This window comes from Ustilago hordei (genome assembly GCF_900519145.1).
Source record: "Ustilago hordei strain Uho2 genome assembly, contig: UHO2_contig_01, whole genome shotgun sequence".
Classification (NCBI taxonomy): Eukaryota; Fungi; Basidiomycota; class Ustilaginomycetes; order Ustilaginales; family Ustilaginaceae; genus Ustilago; species Ustilago hordei.
In genome coordinates this window covers 2062895-2079014 of record NW_024545270.1, presented here as the reverse complement: position 1 = coordinate 2079014, position 16120 = coordinate 2062895, and the positions used below count along the sequence as shown (strand labels likewise).

Genomic DNA, 16120 nt, shown 5'->3' with positions numbered 1-16120 from the left:
ACAAGAGCGGTTAGGGGTTACTAACCATGGACCATATCCTCCTTCCGTGTGTCAACGGATCCATTCCGTGGGTCGACGGGTCTGTTCCGTCTCTTGATGGAAAGCAGCAATACACGCGGTACACAAGATTTTCGACGGCAATGAGAATTGGTCACTCAAATGAGCTGAAGCAACAGATCGTCGTGTAGTGAAGAGAGTCTAGTGTGAAGGTGATCCGAGGCAGCTTGCAGCCTTTAGAATTTCAAGGGCTCGAATTGATATCCACCCGCCTGGTAGAATTTACTGCCGAATTCGACCCAAGCGAGACGAATGGCGTGAAGAAGCGAACTGAGACCCTCCATGCAGCAGAGAATGGCAATGGAAAGGCAGAACCAGAGACCGAAAGCGAGAACGGTGGCGATTGCACCAGTCACTCCGGTCATACCAAAGACATTCTGGATGGTCATTGTCCACAACACCTCGGACAACTGGGCGTGGGCAAGCGACAGAGCCCAGAGACGAAGGTACGAAGCGGTGTTCGAGATACATCCAAGACAGAACTCGATGGTGTGAATGACTTGGTGGATGACGGCCTCACCAATGTTGAACTCATGCTCCTCCTCCATCTCACCATCGCCGTGGCCTCCACTTCCGTGGCCGTTGCCTTGACCCTGAGTAAGGCGGCTGCTCTCGTCAGCGTCCGCGTCGTCGTCGGCATCATCATCGAGCCCAAAGCCACGGGAACCGTTGTTGACACCAACGGCGCGGTAGCCTTGACCCTTGATCTTCTGATGCTCCTTCCACTCGATGTAGGGAGTGACGACTAGCATCCAAGGAACGCAGACGAATGCGATGAGCAGCAGCATGGTCTGAACGAAAGCCTGACCACGGAAAAGCTCGGTCTTGGGGTCAACAGTACCGGGCTTGAGGAACATGTAGATGAGCATGTTGAGCAAGCCAGGCGGGTTGTTGCGGAAGACGGTGCCGTTGGCATCGGTCTCGTACCAGTCAATGGACCACTTGTAGACGATGGCGAAGACGAGGTAGCCGAAGAGCGACTGCATGAAGAGCATCTGAGGCACGATCTCGGACCAGATCTTCCACTTCTGGCCGAAGCGGATGAAGTTGGGCACGTTGAGAAGAATGGCGAGGGTCATGTGGAAGACACCGAGAATGACGGACATCTTCATCTTGAGCGAATTGGTGAAGACGAGCGCGTTGTCAGCGCCGTGCCAGGAAGGATCAATACCAATCGCATAGACGTTGCCATTGGGGACGGCCTCAATGGTGCCTTCGTTGTGGGGCCAGTCCCAGCCAGTGTGGAAGAGGTGCATGCTCTTGCTTCCGATATCGTTGTAGAGGAAACCGGTGAACATGGAGAAGACGCCCATGAGCAGCATCATGTAACGACCGTAGAAGAACATGGTGAAGATTTCGTTGTCCACCTTGGCAAGCTTGCGCTCAAAGGTGCACATGGCAAGGGCGGCGAGCGTCATGAGGAAAGCGTGGAAGACATCACCGAACATGACGGCGAAGAGGAACGGGAGGAGGATGAAGTTGAACAGACCAGGGTTGACCTCCTTGTACTTGGCAATACCGTAGCTGTCACCGACCGACTGGATAGCCTCGGTGTACTTGTTCGATCGCTGGAAGGTGGGAGGCGACTTGTTGGTGCGAAGCTCCTGCAGCACAGCTGGAGCGCTGGTGCCAGCGTTCTCGGTGGCTCGACGAAGAGCAAGCTGGATCTGACCGAGATCGCTCGAGGGGCACCAACCTTCGGCAACGAGCGTCTTACGACGGTTGTCGAAGAGAAACATGTTTAGCGTCGAGTAGATGAGCTTCTCCTTGCGAACGACATCTTCCCAGGCGCTGAGCACCTCGGCAATCTTGACGAGCTCGGTGCGTCGAGTGGCGCTGGTCGAGTAGAGAACATTGTTGAGATCCTCGATACGGCTGAGGACCTCGCGAAGGCTCTCCTCACGACGATCCGCATTACTGTCGATGGGGTAGAGGGTACCACCCATGCTTTCACTGATCTTTCGGATTTTGGCAAGAAGCTCGGCACCGTGAGCAAAGATGATGAAGACATTTTTGCGAACAGGCTCCTCCTTGGTCGGGTCATCGAAAGCCTCCTCGATCTCAGCATAGTTCATGTAAAGATTGCCGCGGAGGACACGCCAGAGAATGCGTTCGAAGATGGCCATCTTGCTGCGATCAATGGTACCGGCGACGAACTCGAGGTCGAAGGTGCCGTAGTTGTTATCGTCACCGTGCGAAGTGTTGAAGACGTGCGATTCGACATCGTGGAGGAGAGGAGCGTTCGCATCATCGACAGAGGCACGGACAGCATCCTGGCGACCTTCTGCCTGGTCAAAGAAGACAGCGGTTTCGCGAAGAACGTGCTTAGCCTCCTCGAGCTCCTGCAATCGTTTCTGAAGGGTTTCGTAGGAGCCATTCATCTGACCAAGACGCTCCTCGTGCTCCCGAAGCTTGACAGAAAGCTCGTCCATCAGCTGTGGACCACGACGACCGTCGGAACCAAGGCTGATGAAAGGGAGAGCGCTCTCAAGAGGTCGGACAGGAACACCTTCCTTCTCCATCTGAGCGTAGAGGAAGCGGATACGCCTTTCCATCTCGTCAAGCCTTCGAATATCGGTGACGAAGGAGCGCTGGAAGGGCGAGACGTCTGGGTTGAGATCCTTGAACATGACATTTCCAAGCTCCCCAAGTTCCTGAACGGTGGCATGAGCGGTCTCGGAAGGAATGTAGAGCTGGATCAGCGACATGGTCGCTGACCGGAACAAGCTCTCCTCTTCCGGCATTTTGGTCACTGCAGCGCTTGTCGTGCTTTAGTATAGCAAGCGAGCGTGTGCTGGTGACTCTGGGGGTAAGGAAGCCGCGGGCTTGGTGTGATGAGATGGTTGAGAAAACGAGGAGGAGTGATCTTCAGAGCTGTGTCAGGTCTGTTCACGCTTCGTCTCGATGATGTGTGTTGTGTGATGCAGGGGTGAAGGCGAAATTCGAGAGCGTCAGCACAGCGCCAGTTCCGCGTTGCCACGGATCCGACTTGACAAAACTGAGCTTGGGCCAACTCGAAGTGGAAGTCTAACATCGTCGGCTTTTCGCCTCCACCTCGACTCTCGCGACACACACACACAAACAGAACCCTGTTGAGCTTCAATTGACGCTGACTAGGCAAGACCTTCCGACCATCACCTTCAACAAGCCGCCGACACCCGTCAAAGCGGCCGAGCTTACATCTTCAAGCCGCATCTACGTAAGCGGCTTTCTTCGCCATCGTCATGGCGCTAAGCTGCGAAGCCGAGTCCTCATCCGCCGCGATGAAACGATTTCGTAGGCATCGATCAAGCAAAGCGCGCAGGCTCAAAGCTACCTGGGCATCAGCAATACTCCTTTCAGCAGCTACGACCGGCGTCGACGCATTCCTTGGCATCGGAGAGAAGCGCTTCAAGTACGAGGGCCTCATCAATGCTGGAAGTCTAGGTCTCGACTCGATCACAGGACAAGTAGCTGCTTGGGGGGACTACAACGGTGACCAGTTTTTAGATGCCATCGTCGTCGATTCGGACCGCCAAACAGCAAGCATACACCTGTGGGATCACACAAGGTTCGGCTTCGATCACAATCCAGCGTGCTCAGTCCAAGTTGCAACAGGACAAAAGATTAGCAATGTCGTTGTAGCAGACATCAACTATGACGGCCGACTCGATCTACTCGTCATGTCCCAGAGCACTTCAAGTTCCTCGAAGCAGCTTTCGATGGATGTCTTCCTTGGCGCATTAGACGGAAGTGGCTTCGACTCAATACCCCTCACCGTACCGCCGTCAATATTGGCGCAACCTATCACCATTGACGCTTCTGGTGATATGCAGATGGACTTGTTCGGAATCCCCTTCACCGACAACCCATCTACACCCAAAGACGCTTCCGACCTCAAAGTCTGGCGAAACTTGCTGGTCGGGTCCGCCAATAACACAGCTGCTTTCGACATCGCGGACTCGCCGCTGATTGATGCGACCCAGGCACCAGCCTGCAAGCTCGCTGATCCTCACAGCTCCGCTTTTGTCGACCTCAACGGTGACTGCCTTGCGGATCTTTTCCTTGTATGCTCGGAGGAGTCCTTCCTCAGCTACAAGATCACGTACCAGATCTGGACAGCAGTGAAACCGAACTTGAAGGGGGAAGCCTCCGGGTTCAAGCTTGCTTCGTCGGGTGATCTGCCACCAGGCACCGGCTCGCTGAGCTTCGGAGACATTGATCGCGACGGAACGATCGACGTCATCTTCCCCACTTGCGATCGCAGCGGCGATAATTGTTTCATCAATGTCGCGTTCAATCGACAGATGCCTTTGTGCTCACCTCGCATAGATGGTCTGTTTGGTGGTGGACCTGGTTATGGCTCGTTGTCCAACAGCAAGAGGGCCGGTAACGAAGCAGGCTCTCCAGAAGACGCTTCCTATGCAAGTTCGACGAAGCGGAAACCCAGCCGACAATGCAGAGAAGCAGAAGATCTCTGTGTCGCCGATGACAACTTCCGCATCGACTTCACGGTCAGCAAGGACAATGCCAACCTGCTGCGTGTTCCTGTCGAAAAGCTCACAGGCGACAGTCGCATTTTATTGACCGATAACCTCGCTCCGTCTTACCTCAACTTTCCAAACCCGCTTCATCTCGGCGACTACAACAAGGATGGGTATCCAGACCTTGTGCTGGTCACCATACCCGATCGGGCTGGGTCTGGAGGCCGCAACAGCCCGGCTGGCAAAGGCGAGACACGAGCACACATCCTCAGAAATCTCGAGTGCAGCAAGGTACCGGCGAGCGAGAAAGCAAAACTAGGCTGCTCGCCGGATCGACCAGAAGGACGGACGTTCATCAAAGTCACGGGAGGTGCCAATGCACTAGAGGTGCTGAGGGATGTGCGCAGTGCTAGTTGGCTTGACATCGATGAGGACGGCAGTTTGGACTTGCTCTTACAGCGAACGCCGTCAACGTCCGATGGGACGGACTCGAGCCGTCGCATCACGTTCATCCAGAACAACTACTTCCACGACTCGTTCTTTCTCAAAGCTCTCACGCTCAATGGTGCTTGTCAGGGCTTCTGCGAACCCGAGGCTGCGCCCAAGTTCCGTCCGTGGGGTACCAACTACGGAGGTGCTTCTTACAAATTTACGGTGCTCGACCCTAACGGTGTACGAAGAGCTCAGCAGGTCGGACAGCTGCCTCAAACCGCGTACCGAACACTTCTGACGCCATACAGCTACTTTGGCCTTGGACGAACGAACAATTACGTCGAGTCGCTGTTCATCGGGTCGACAAGGCGACAGAAGGAGCATTACTTGGCACTAGAGGGTGTGATTCCCAACAGCCAGGTTGTCATCAATCCGTGGCAAGGCGGTCGAGGTAGTGAGAACGAGAAGGGTGGACCGGGCACGTGGACGAAGCAGCTCTACCTGCAACCGGGAGACTGGATCCCTTGGGTGACAGTGGTGTTGATCACTACGATTGTAGGTCTGGCTATTGTTGTTATTGTCTTGCACGTCAACGAACGTAGGGAGGATGAGCGCGAACGCAAGCGCGCTGTCCACGCCATCAATTTTGATGCCTTGTAACAATGCCCACTCTTTCCACTACATCACATCGATATGAAAAGACTGCAACCGCGATCTTCACTTTCTCAGCAATACGATTGTGCCGGGGCTAAAAAGGCCTGAACCACCTTTTGTAGTTGAAAGCAGTCAACGCTGCTCGTCGTCGAGGCCATCATGTCGAGTCGATCATCAAAAACTTCAAATTGCGGCTTGCATGCTAGTCGCGTAAATGAAATCCGTCCTTGGACGGAGGCAAGAAAGTGTCACGCGCCCACGCGTCCAGAGACCAACACTTTTTTCTTGTATGAACTTGCTTCCAAATATCCTTGACACATCAAATATTCACAAGACCTGTCTTTCTCCAGTCCCCGTCACTTTAGCAGCACACGTACGCCAGTGCATTTCAATCGCATGATGACGGCTCCCATCTGCCAAACAACAGAAGCATCTACCTCAAGCGAACAGTCTCGTTCGATGCGAAACGGTGTCCTACTTCATCCTGGGACCGCTCGTGATGGCCGCTGCCTTATTCTCCCGCATCCACGAACGCAGGTCCCGACGTACTACCTCTACTCTGAAAATGCTCCTGACCCGAGCTCAGCATCCTCCGATACTAGCAAGGGAGAGCTATTCGAGCTGTCGACATTGAAGGACACCAAATACGATCGGTCATGGATGATTTCGGGTGTCAACGAGGTAATCTCTTCTGGTCAGCTGGAGATCTTATCGCGTGTAGATGTGCGATTTCTCGTTACTTCACTCTTGTACAGTGTTCTTGTAGACAGCAAGTTCCGTTCGCTCGAAGACATATTTGAACAGATCGCACTTGCTTTGCATGGGAAGAGAAAGGAGGAGATGATCGATTCGATTGTAGCGCTCAAAAGCGATCTGGGAGAGGGGGAAGGAGGAGATGGGAAGGGGGGTGTACAGCAAGAGTGGACCGACATTGTCACGTTCGGCAATTTGCCAATAGTCAAAGATGCCCTGCAAGAAGTTGCTGATGTACAAGGTAAGCTTTTACACACACTTTTACTCTCTCCACTCCCACGAAAGCCACTTACCGATGCTTCCATCCTTTCTTTCTGCCAATCCAGACTTGCCAAACGGCGAACAAGCATATCGGATCTCAATCTCAAAAGTCTTCCCCATTCTCGACGCCAGACACGCGCGACTTTCACAGCAATCTACCTTTGCTGCATCACCAAACATGCTAGGCCGCAGCTTTGAACGACGATGGCCATTAGAATCTGATCCGTCGCCTTACCTCGTGGCTGGGATGGAAGAGAGTGCAGATTGCAAAGAAGCGAAAGAGTTGCGTCGAAAGATTGCCGCAGAGATCATCGCGACTAATCTGCCACCTCAATTAGCTGCGGAGTACTTCACACATCTTGGGATCGCTTTGGAAAAGTAGAAATGGAAGCAAAGCAGCTCGAAACAAGGAAGATACAAACGCTTGTGAAACGCATGTGTTCGATCGGGGCTCATAGAAGCTCTCACACCAAGTCGCCTCGCAGAGCTATCGTCAGACACACATCATCGACAGCTGAATGATTATCAAATGTTATGTTGCATGACAAAATAAAGACAGAACAATGAATGGAGTGACAAGAGCTGAAAGCCTGTTGCTGCTGATCAACTCGGTCGCTCTTCGAGAGAAAGGAAAAGATGCAAAGGTGGAAGGTGATGCTGAGTTCGTTCCGATACGGGCACCGCATTAACGCTGGAGGTGGTCGGCGTAGATGTTGGCAGCAATCTCAGCCTCAGCACGGTCACCGTTGGCGAGAAGCTTCTCCTTGTTGTAAAGAAGCTCCTCACGGGTCTCGGTCGAGTACTCGGCGTTCTGTGTCTCGACGATAGCATCAACAGGGCAAGCCTCCTGGCAGAAACCGCAGTAGATGCACTTTGTCATGTCGATGTCGTAGCGAGTAGTCCTTCGTGCGCCGTCCTCACGGGGCTCGGACTCGATGGTGATGGCCTGGGCGGGGCAGATAGCCTCACAGAGCTTGCAGGCAATGCATCGCTCCTCACCGGTGGGGTATCGTCGCAGCGCGTGCTCGCCACGGAAACGAGGGCTGAGCGGACCCTTCTCGAAGGGGTACATGATGGTGTAAGGAGGACGGAAGAAGTTCTCGAGAACGATCCACATGCCTCGAAGAATCTCGGTGAAGAAGAAGAGCTGACCGGCCTTGTCTAGCGCCGATGGGCCCTTGGAGTAATCTGGGTAGACAGGAGCATCACGCGCCTGACTCTGTGCGGAGGTGGCATCATAGGTGGCGGTATGAACGGCTTCTGGCGATGATGGACGGCCCTCGGGGATCTGTGTCGGACCGGTCTGCGGGGTGGCAAGCGAACGGGCGATGGACGAGGAGAAGAAGCGTGCATTGTAGAGGGTGGTGGATGGTGCGGCGCTGGCGAAACCAAGTGGCGCGACAGCAGTCGAAGATGAAGCGTAGGATCGACTAGCAAGGGCCGCCGAGCGGAGCAAAGAGCGGAGCAAAGAGCGGTTCAACGAAGAAGCCATTATGGCAATGTGAGAACAATCAAGGAGATTGCCGGTATGGATGCCGAAAGCGAAGGGTCGAGCGCTAGTGAAAAATGTCAGGCTGCACTGATATCAAGTATGCTGCTTCTGGTAAAGGCTGAAAGGTAGATGTGATGATGTAGGTGCGGACAGAGACGAGGAAGAGAAGAAAGGGTTAAAGGATTGCGGTGAGCACGACAAAGAGTCTCCAACTGATCCGCTTCACTGACAGTCGACCCGCTAGGCCAGGAAGGATCAACGATCGCGCGGAAAATTGGATCAATGGGGTGGCTGAAGCTCAGCAAAACAGCAACAGCAGGCGGCAGTTCTGCTTCTTGCTGATTTCAAATCAAGCTACCAACATGCTCTGTCTCAGGCATTTGTTTTAGTATTCAAAATTGGACTTCCACCGAAGTTCGAGTTGTATTCGACACGTCGAGGATTGGCAAGGTCTGAATTAAAAGTCTAGCTCGTTGAGGGGCGACCAATGACAGCCATCTGAATTGGTCATAGCCTCTCGTAGCCTTTCACTGTTCAACCTCGAATCGGGAAAAATCCAAATTTACGCACGAGCAAGGCTGGTGTGATTGTGGTGTCTTTTGGAACAAGGCAGGCCAGGGAGCTCTTTGGAAATGGGACCTACAATCCACACTCAGTCTGCGAAACCACAGATTGATATCGTCGAGGACAAGTTGCTTCTCCACTTTCTTTGCCCTTGCCTCGCCCTCAACTTCAACCCATCCCGGCCCTCAGACCCATAATGGCTGCCCTTCGTACTTCTTCACGCTCGCTCATGCGATCTGTCGCCGCGGCTGCGGCTCGATCCAACGTCTCTGCTGTCGCAAGCAGCTCATCGCGAGTATCGGCTCGTGCTCTCTCTACTTCAGCAGCTCGCTCTTCCGACTCGCTCTTTGTTCACCGCAACACCGACTATAACAATCCTGACATTCCCTTTGAGTTCAACGAGGAGAACAAGAAGATGGCACAGGAGATCATCTCGCATTACCCCGAACAGTACAAGAAGGCGGCCGTCATCCCATTGCTCGACCTTGGTCAGCGCCAGAATTCCGGTTGGGTTTCGATCTCGGTCATGAACTATGTTGCCCAACTGCTCGAGATGCCACCAATGCGTGTCTACGAGGTCGCTACCTTTTACACCATGTTCAACCGTGAGCCTGTTGGAAAGTACTTCCTCCAGCTCTGCACAACCACGCCATGCATGCTTGGCGGTTGCGGTTCCACAAAGATTCTCGAAGCGCTCGAGAGCAAGTTAGGAATCAAGGCTGGCCAGACCACTGCCGACAAGAAGTTCACACTCGTTGAGGTCGAATGCCTCGGTGCTTGTGCCAACGCTCCTATGATCCAGATCAACGATGACTACTACGAGGACCTTACCCCAGAGACCATGGTCAACATCATTGACAAGCTTAGCAAGGGCGAGACCGTCAAGCCTGGCCCGCAATCTGGTCGTCACTCGTCGGAAGCTGCTACCGGACGAACTGCTCTCACTTCAGAAGTATGTATTCAATCCTGCCACCAAAAGAGTCCCGACCTGTCAAGTCTCGGGGCTTCCCTGGCTATCTCCTTGCTTCGTGTTCGCTCAATACTGACTCGCTTTCCTCCTTCCTCTTCTTCGTCGCTAGCCTTACGGGCCCGGCAAGTTCTGTGTTCCCGAGTTCGCTTAATGTCGCAAGTTCCTGCAAATGTATCATTTTCCGCGATCCGGCATTCACGTTTCCTGCTAGAATATTCAAATACCTGCAAGACTATCATTCACGTTTCGTATTATTCGATAGCATGACTGTCTTGGCCGGTGCGAGTGGCGCGCTCTAGAATTGGCGCAGGCGAAGCTCTCAGGCAATGGAGCGCACGCACAGGCAAGTAGGCACGGAGTCAACTGGGAATGTTTTGATCATCGAATAGCAAAATCTATGGCGCAATGCCAATACACAGCGGATGGAAGTTACAACTGACAGGAACTGATTCGTTTAGGCTCAAAGATTCCCAATCAAGCCGACACCATGAGCGAGGCCAAGCTGGCTTCTGTCTGGACAACTTCGAGCGCCTGCTGTACCTCGAGACGTTTTCGCGATGCGGTGAGCCAATCCTGAGCCAACAATTTTGGCCAGCCTTTGAGCTGGTTGAGTTCTCGCGTGGCCGAGTCAAGGTCCTTCCTGTCGAGGTAGTACTCTGCCCTTGCGAGCACAGAGGGAACATCCTCACCTTGAACTAGACCCTTTTTGTGGAATAGAATTGGCGAGAGCGCCGCGCTGGCAAGATGTGAAAGCACACCCGAAGTCTCGGGGGATGGTACGAGCGAGACCTGACGCACACGAGGTCCAACCTTGTTGTCGAACCACTGCTTGAGCGTAGTGAAGGACTCGACACCGGTCTCGGCAGCATCGCTCGATTCGAGTGCCTCAATAGCAGCAGCGAGGACAGGATCATCGCGTGCCTTGGAGGTGCCTTTGAGAACGCGCAGTTGCTCGGCGAAGGGTACCTTGGTGGCCAACGAGTCATCAAGAGCATGCTGCACAGCTCGAACCGCAGTCCACAAAGTGTGGACCGAAAGGTTCTCGTCGAGCACGCTGCTGTTGTCCAAGCTGACCTTCTCCAGGCTCTTGAGCTCGGTTGCCAACTCGTCGAGCTTGGCAAGACGTCCACCACGCTCCTCCTCGACCTTGGCCTTGATGTCCTTCATCCATCGACGCTGCAGCTCAATACCTTGTGCTATGACTTCCTCCTTGAGCCTCTCGTTGATGATATGACTCTGCGTGGCAAGCTCCTTCTCGAGCTTCTCCTTGAACTGCTCCATCTGCTTGGCACGTTCCTCTTCAAACGACTTTTGCCAGTCTGACTCTCGGCTGGAAAGCTTGTTGGCGGCCTCTTCCGACTGTTTAGAGATCTGAGCCTCGTATCGCTTGGCTTGGGCTGCCAGGCTGTTCTCGACACGCTTGGCCTCCTCGCGCTTGATGGTCTCAAGACGCTGGCTCAACTGCTCGAACTCGATCTGCGCACTCTCGAGAACACCCTTGGCCTTGGCACCGGACGATGGCGTCTCTTTGAGGAAGGTAGTGAGCTCGTCGATGGTGCTTGCGAGCTGAGCGATCATGGGCTCAGACCCAGAAAGGCTCTTGATCGAAGGGGCAAGCAAGGGGAGCTTAGGTGCCTCTGGGTCAGGACGCAAGCGAGCGGTGGGCTGTTCAGGTGCTTTTAGGCCTCGGTCACGGCGAGGGGTAGCGTAGCCTGCAGGAGGTTCGTGGTTAACGGGAAGCTCGCCAATGTAGGTTTCCTTGACCTCCTCCTGCGGACCCTTGCCAGAAGAGGCGCTCTTGGAGGGGGCAGCCTTGGTGTTGGCACCAATGTCGGTCATGACTTGGACGCCGTCGACCGCACGCTGGAGCACATTGCGGCCATCCTGCTTGACCTCGGCGGCGTCACCACGAACCTTGGCCTCTGCCTTGTCGGCAGCAGCCTTGGCTCGGTTGAGAAGCTCCGAGGTCTTGTCCTGAACAGCCTTGAAAGCTGACTCGCCCTCCTCTTCCACCTTCTTGGCATCTGACTTGACATTTTGCGCGAGCGTCTCCGCCTCGTCCTTGGCCTTGTTGCGTGCCTCAGCAACTTTGAGACGAGCATCACGTTCATCGCCTGCACTCTCGCTTGCACCTGCATCGCCGCTAAGGACACGGCCAACAGCACCACTCACGCTGCCGTAGGCGGCCTTGGTGACATTGACGGCCTTCTCTCCGTATCCTCCGAAGTTGATGTTCTTGATCTCCTGACTGACATCGTGTGTGTCAAGGTAGTCGATGATGCGCTCTCCTCCTGGAACGCTCTCTACGAAAAAGTCCTGGTATCGGTCGTTGTTGAGCGCTGCCACTGTCGAGACACCGTAGAAGAGGGTAGTAGCGAGGGTAGAGTAGAGCAAGAAGCGGCCTGTGCCGGATCTTGAGGTTCCATCAGCACCAGTGGCATACGATCGAACACCGGCAGTGGTGCGGGAACGAGCTACTGATGAGGGGCTGAGAGCAGCAGCCCTGCGCAGGGCAGCGGCGCGGTTCATCATGATGATCGGTTTCTAGCGCAAGATTTGTGTCGATGTACCGGTTAGGTGGTCAAGGAACAGATAGGGCAACGGTTCGATGGTCAATGATGGGGGGTTAGAGGTCAACGAAAGACGATGTTATGCGTTGCCTCAAAGTTGTGGAGGAGAATTGAGACTTGATTATTGTGGTCTTGTTCTAAATGCCCAATGCCAATCGATTGAATCGGGCCGCATCGGAAGATCCATCGCGTCAAAGCTGATCTCTGCCTTGCTCTGCGGTCATCGACTCAAGACAGCGACAGGCACGATCACAGTGTTGGATTGAAACTGCGAGTCGGAAGAATCCGTGAGCCGTGCCTGGCCTGAGAGAGCCGGATCCGAACGTTGACCACACTAAACAATTCACTCAAACCTCATCCCCACATGCTTTTCAACGTTGACAGTGATCGACATAGTTCAGTAAACTCCGTATCCTCCGTTGTTTAGAGCTGTTTGAGGAGAGCTCTGCTTGCATGTGCGAGGGCCAAAGCTTAAATGTTCTTTATCTCGTCAAGCCCTAACATAGCATCTGAATCCTTATGCTGCCAACGAGATGTCCTTGTCACAGAATCAATAGACCGACGGAGAGAAGACAGGCTGAAATATTGAATATGCTGGTGTACAAATACAAGGTATGCTAATGAGATAAGATGATGGAGTACAGTGACGAATAGTGGTCAAAGATTGAACGACCGAGACAAGGTCGGTCTTGGTTTCGAGAAGGTCAGAACGCCTTATTGGGATATATGGACGTGACCAGCCATGCTCTGGTCGGAAGCCGCATGCCAAGGAAGGCTATGAAGTCGAGCAGAGAGCGTTGAGTCTACTCAATGGTATCTTCTCCCCTCTCATCACTGCGCGATCGGCATTGATCCCAAACATGATCGCGTGCTCCAAAGAACGACGCACGGGGCGAGATGGAGCCTGCTTGTGGTGATAACTCCTCCATGACACGGAATGGAACGTGCACGGAAAGCATGGCTTGGTGGCCACGACCACGACCGGAAATGTTGCTGGGTGGGCTTTGCTGTGAGATCGAGGCCTGCGAAAGCGAAAGTGACAGGGTTGCTGTTGCAGTGGCCGCTCAAGTCTGTCCTTTGCCAGCCTTATGTGAAGCTAACGAGTTGTGCAGCCCAGGGCCACGCAAAGAGAGATCCGCATCTCTTCCGCCGAGCGAGGAGCGACGGCTCACCCAGTCGGGCAACTGCTGCCAAATATCGTGCACTGGCTCCCTGGTCTCCTTGTACGCGCTATGGCGAAGCGCTTCAAGCGTCGCCCTTGCATTTCCTGCCAGAGCCCAATCCCATTCCGATTCGTCCGAGGCGGATATGCGATTGCTCCAATGAGAACCAACGCAGGATCGAGACGACGTGAGATTGCTGCCGACGCGGTTCGACTCTGGTGATGCCGAGACCGAGGCTGACGTTGAAGCAGGCAAGGAGACGGTGGCTGGCGCATGAACTGAGCCCACCGAGGCGCGGGCTGGAGAAGACATGGTGAAGCTCTGCAGTTGCTGAGCCAAGAAGTGCGAGTTGGCTGTAGAAGGAGGAGCAGATGTTGCGGTACGACCCCAATCAAAGCCACTTGGCTCAATAATAGCCTTGCGAGCGGCGCGCAAAAGACCCAGGTTGCCTGCGCCCAGTGTCATGGGCAGGTTGGCCAAGTCAAGCATAAGCGTAGATGGAAGCGCATCGCGACTGGACGCGACCTTGCGGCGGCGACGTTGCAAAACACCAGAGGCACGACTCTCGGAGCAGGCACGGGCGATGATTGGGCAAGGTAGTGAAGGACCGGCCGGCTCGACAAACAAAGTCGACTTGGACAAAGAGGCTTCGGGCGCACTCGATGTCCTCTGAACACTCGGTCGTCGGCTGCTGGTATCCATCAAGCCCAAGGGCTCAACATACTCGTCATTCACAGATCCTGACAAGCTAAAGGTGGCGTTGGAAGTATTAGCACCACCCAAGGGACTCTCGGCTGTGCCGGCAGCATGGCTGGAGAAGCGGAAGGAAGAGAGGGCGGCTTGCACGTCACGACGCGGAGCGTTACCTGAGCGACGAGGCGAAAGATCGAAGTAGCTGGGAGAAGCATGGCTCGGGCCAACATCGTTGGGTATTCTGGGCACCATGTTGTGCTATGTTCGAAGGCGGAAGGGCCAAAGTTCTCGTGAGGGATGAGTGCGAACAATGTGCGGAGAAGGGGTCGTTCGTTGTATTAGTGCTCGAATTGATGGAGTGGATGCTAGCGACGAAGATGCGATAGTTTGAACGCCAGGAGCTCGAGTTGGAGCGTTTGTCCGATTTGGTCCGCGAGTTGTCAGTTCAGCAGAGCATGATCAATATGTCAAGGTGTTGCAAGAGCTACGAAGATGGTGAGAAGGGACACCTAGATTCGACCTGGGCGCAGACAGAGCGGAAGGACGTCCGGAGATGGTCGAGAGGCGATGAGGCGGTGGTAGAAAGGATGTAGGAAATGGTCGAGATGGGAGTAGAGACTGCTTCGAAAGGCGACCAGCGAGGAGAACAAGTAAAGGCGAATGCGAATATGATTCCTCTAACTAACGTTCAAGTTGGCTTCTCTACGTCAGCAATCAACTGCACTGTAGCAGCGGACCCTGTGCAGGTGTGCAGCTCGTCAGGAAAGCGGAAGGGCGGGAAAAGTAAGTTAATGGCGAGGCAGCAGCGTGGGTAGCGGAGAAGTCCAAAAGGGCCAACACAGGCGAACCTGGCGCAGCAAAGTGACAGAGCAATCCCACCACAAATGCTTTGCATAAAATGGCAAGGGAAAAGGGAAAAGGGAAAAGGGGAAAAAAATAAAAGAAAAAAAAAAAACGCAAAGAAAAGGCGGTATGAGAGGGCAGAAGAGAGCAATCCGAACCATCAATTCTTACCATAGCATAAACAATACGAGATCTTAAAGGAAAAGCTAGAATTGCGGGATGAGCGTGAGTGTGCTCACAGGCTCGAGAGGGCAGGATGAGCGCAAGAGAGCGTGAAGACAAAAGGGGGACACATGGTGGGAAAAACACTTGAATACGGTGAAGTTTTTCCAAGCGAGCAGCTGCGAGAATGGTGGTGATTGGAGAGAGAGAGCATTCTGTAGCTGCGCGATGACTTGGAAAAATTTCAAACCATGGATTACATCACACGACTTTTGTCAAGTGATTATCCGGCTTCACATTACACTGTTGAGTAACACATTTCTACACTCTTGAGTTGCTGTCTGAACGAGGGTAATGCGAGAAGCAGCCTCGGACCAACTCCGGTCGAGCAAACAGAAAGCTTTCCATTTGTCCTTGCAATGCGCCATACTATCAAAGCCTACGCAGCACCATCCACTCCTGAGCCTGTGTCAGAGTAATTCTCAGCACATCCACCGCAGTCATCAGGGTAGACTTGACGGTGTTGAGAAGCAGACCCGGCTTGAGCCATTAACAAAACAAACGAAGAAGACAGGGACAGGAGGCCTTTTTTTTTTTTTTTTTTTTTTTTTTCGAACTACTGTCCGATGACATAGGTGTGACTAACCTTGCCTCACTTCCGGTTGCAACTAGTTGAAGATGCACCGGCATCGCCAGCGAGTGACGTATTAAATGGGAGCTCACAGGATCGGGGAATCGGGAAGATATCGGGCGATGAGGAAGACGAGCAGGATGTGAAGCTAGTGGGGAACTAATGTAACCTATGCACAATGATTGACACCATGGTATGCAGGAGGTATGTTGGTATGACAACACATATGAAAGAAGGTACGTGGCATATGGGCATGACTCAACAAAGTGAGCACAGTCGGGTGCCTAGGACATGTATATATACTCCTAGCCTAGTTGCCACCTCACCAAAATAAATGATAAAGCCTTTTTACCTAGATCGTATGACTGTGAGAGTGCCTGACTGTGGCCTCTGATTAGTCATATCTAAATTT

General features: G+C 53.6%; 6 protein-coding genes across 6 annotated transcripts; 2 read left to right on the top strand and 4 right to left on the bottom strand.

Annotated features, from left to right (window-relative positions):
- Positions 1 to 233: 233 nt before the first annotated feature.
- Positions 234 to 2801, bottom strand: UHO2_00556 (putative Vacuolar (H+)-ATPase, 98 KD subunit; the record flags this gene model as incomplete). Its single annotated transcript, XM_041557176.1, has 1 exon — positions 234 to 2801. The coding sequence occupies one exon, from the start codon at positions 2799 to 2801 to the stop codon at positions 234 to 236; it is 2568 nt and encodes an 855-aa protein (XP_041413110.1).
- A 480-nt stretch (positions 2802 to 3281) lies between these two features.
- UHO2_00555 (uncharacterized protein) lies at positions 3282 to 5612 on the top strand (the record flags this gene model as incomplete). Its single annotated transcript, XM_041557175.1, has 1 exon — positions 3282 to 5612. The coding sequence occupies one exon, from the start codon at positions 3282 to 3284 to the stop codon at positions 5610 to 5612; it is 2331 nt and encodes a 776-aa protein (XP_041413109.1).
- A 1693-nt stretch (positions 5613 to 7305) lies between these two features.
- UHO2_00554 (putative NADH-ubiquinone oxidoreductase 23 kDa subunit precursor) lies at positions 7306 to 8112 on the bottom strand (the record flags this gene model as incomplete). The annotated part of the gene is made up of 1 exon (XM_041557174.1): positions 7306 to 8112. One exon carries the CDS (start codon positions 8110 to 8112, stop codon positions 7306 to 7308), a length of 807 nt encoding a protein of 268 aa, XP_041413108.1.
- Positions 8113 to 8872: 760 nt separating this feature from the next.
- On the top strand, positions 8873 to 9797 carry UHO2_00553 (putative NADH-ubiquinone oxidoreductase 24 kDa subunit, mitochondrial precursor; the record flags this gene model as incomplete). Its single annotated transcript, XM_041557173.1, has 2 exons — positions 8873 to 9628; positions 9756 to 9797. 2 exons carry the CDS (start codon positions 8873 to 8875, stop codon positions 9795 to 9797), a joined length of 798 nt encoding a protein of 265 aa, XP_041413107.1.
- A 323-nt stretch (positions 9798 to 10120) lies between these two features.
- UHO2_00552 (related to FCJ1 - mitochondrial inner membrane protein involved in formation of crista junctions) lies at positions 10121 to 12178 on the bottom strand (the record flags this gene model as incomplete). The annotated part of the gene is made up of 1 exon (XM_041557172.1): positions 10121 to 12178. One exon carries the CDS (start codon positions 12176 to 12178, stop codon positions 10121 to 10123), a length of 2058 nt encoding a protein of 685 aa, XP_041413106.1.
- A 1102-nt stretch (positions 12179 to 13280) lies between these two features.
- UHO2_00551 (uncharacterized protein) lies at positions 13281 to 14324 on the bottom strand (the record flags this gene model as incomplete). The annotated part of the gene is made up of 1 exon (XM_041557171.1): positions 13281 to 14324. One exon carries the CDS (start codon positions 14322 to 14324, stop codon positions 13281 to 13283), a length of 1044 nt encoding a protein of 347 aa, XP_041413105.1.
- Positions 14325 to 16120: the final 1796 nt, after the last annotated feature.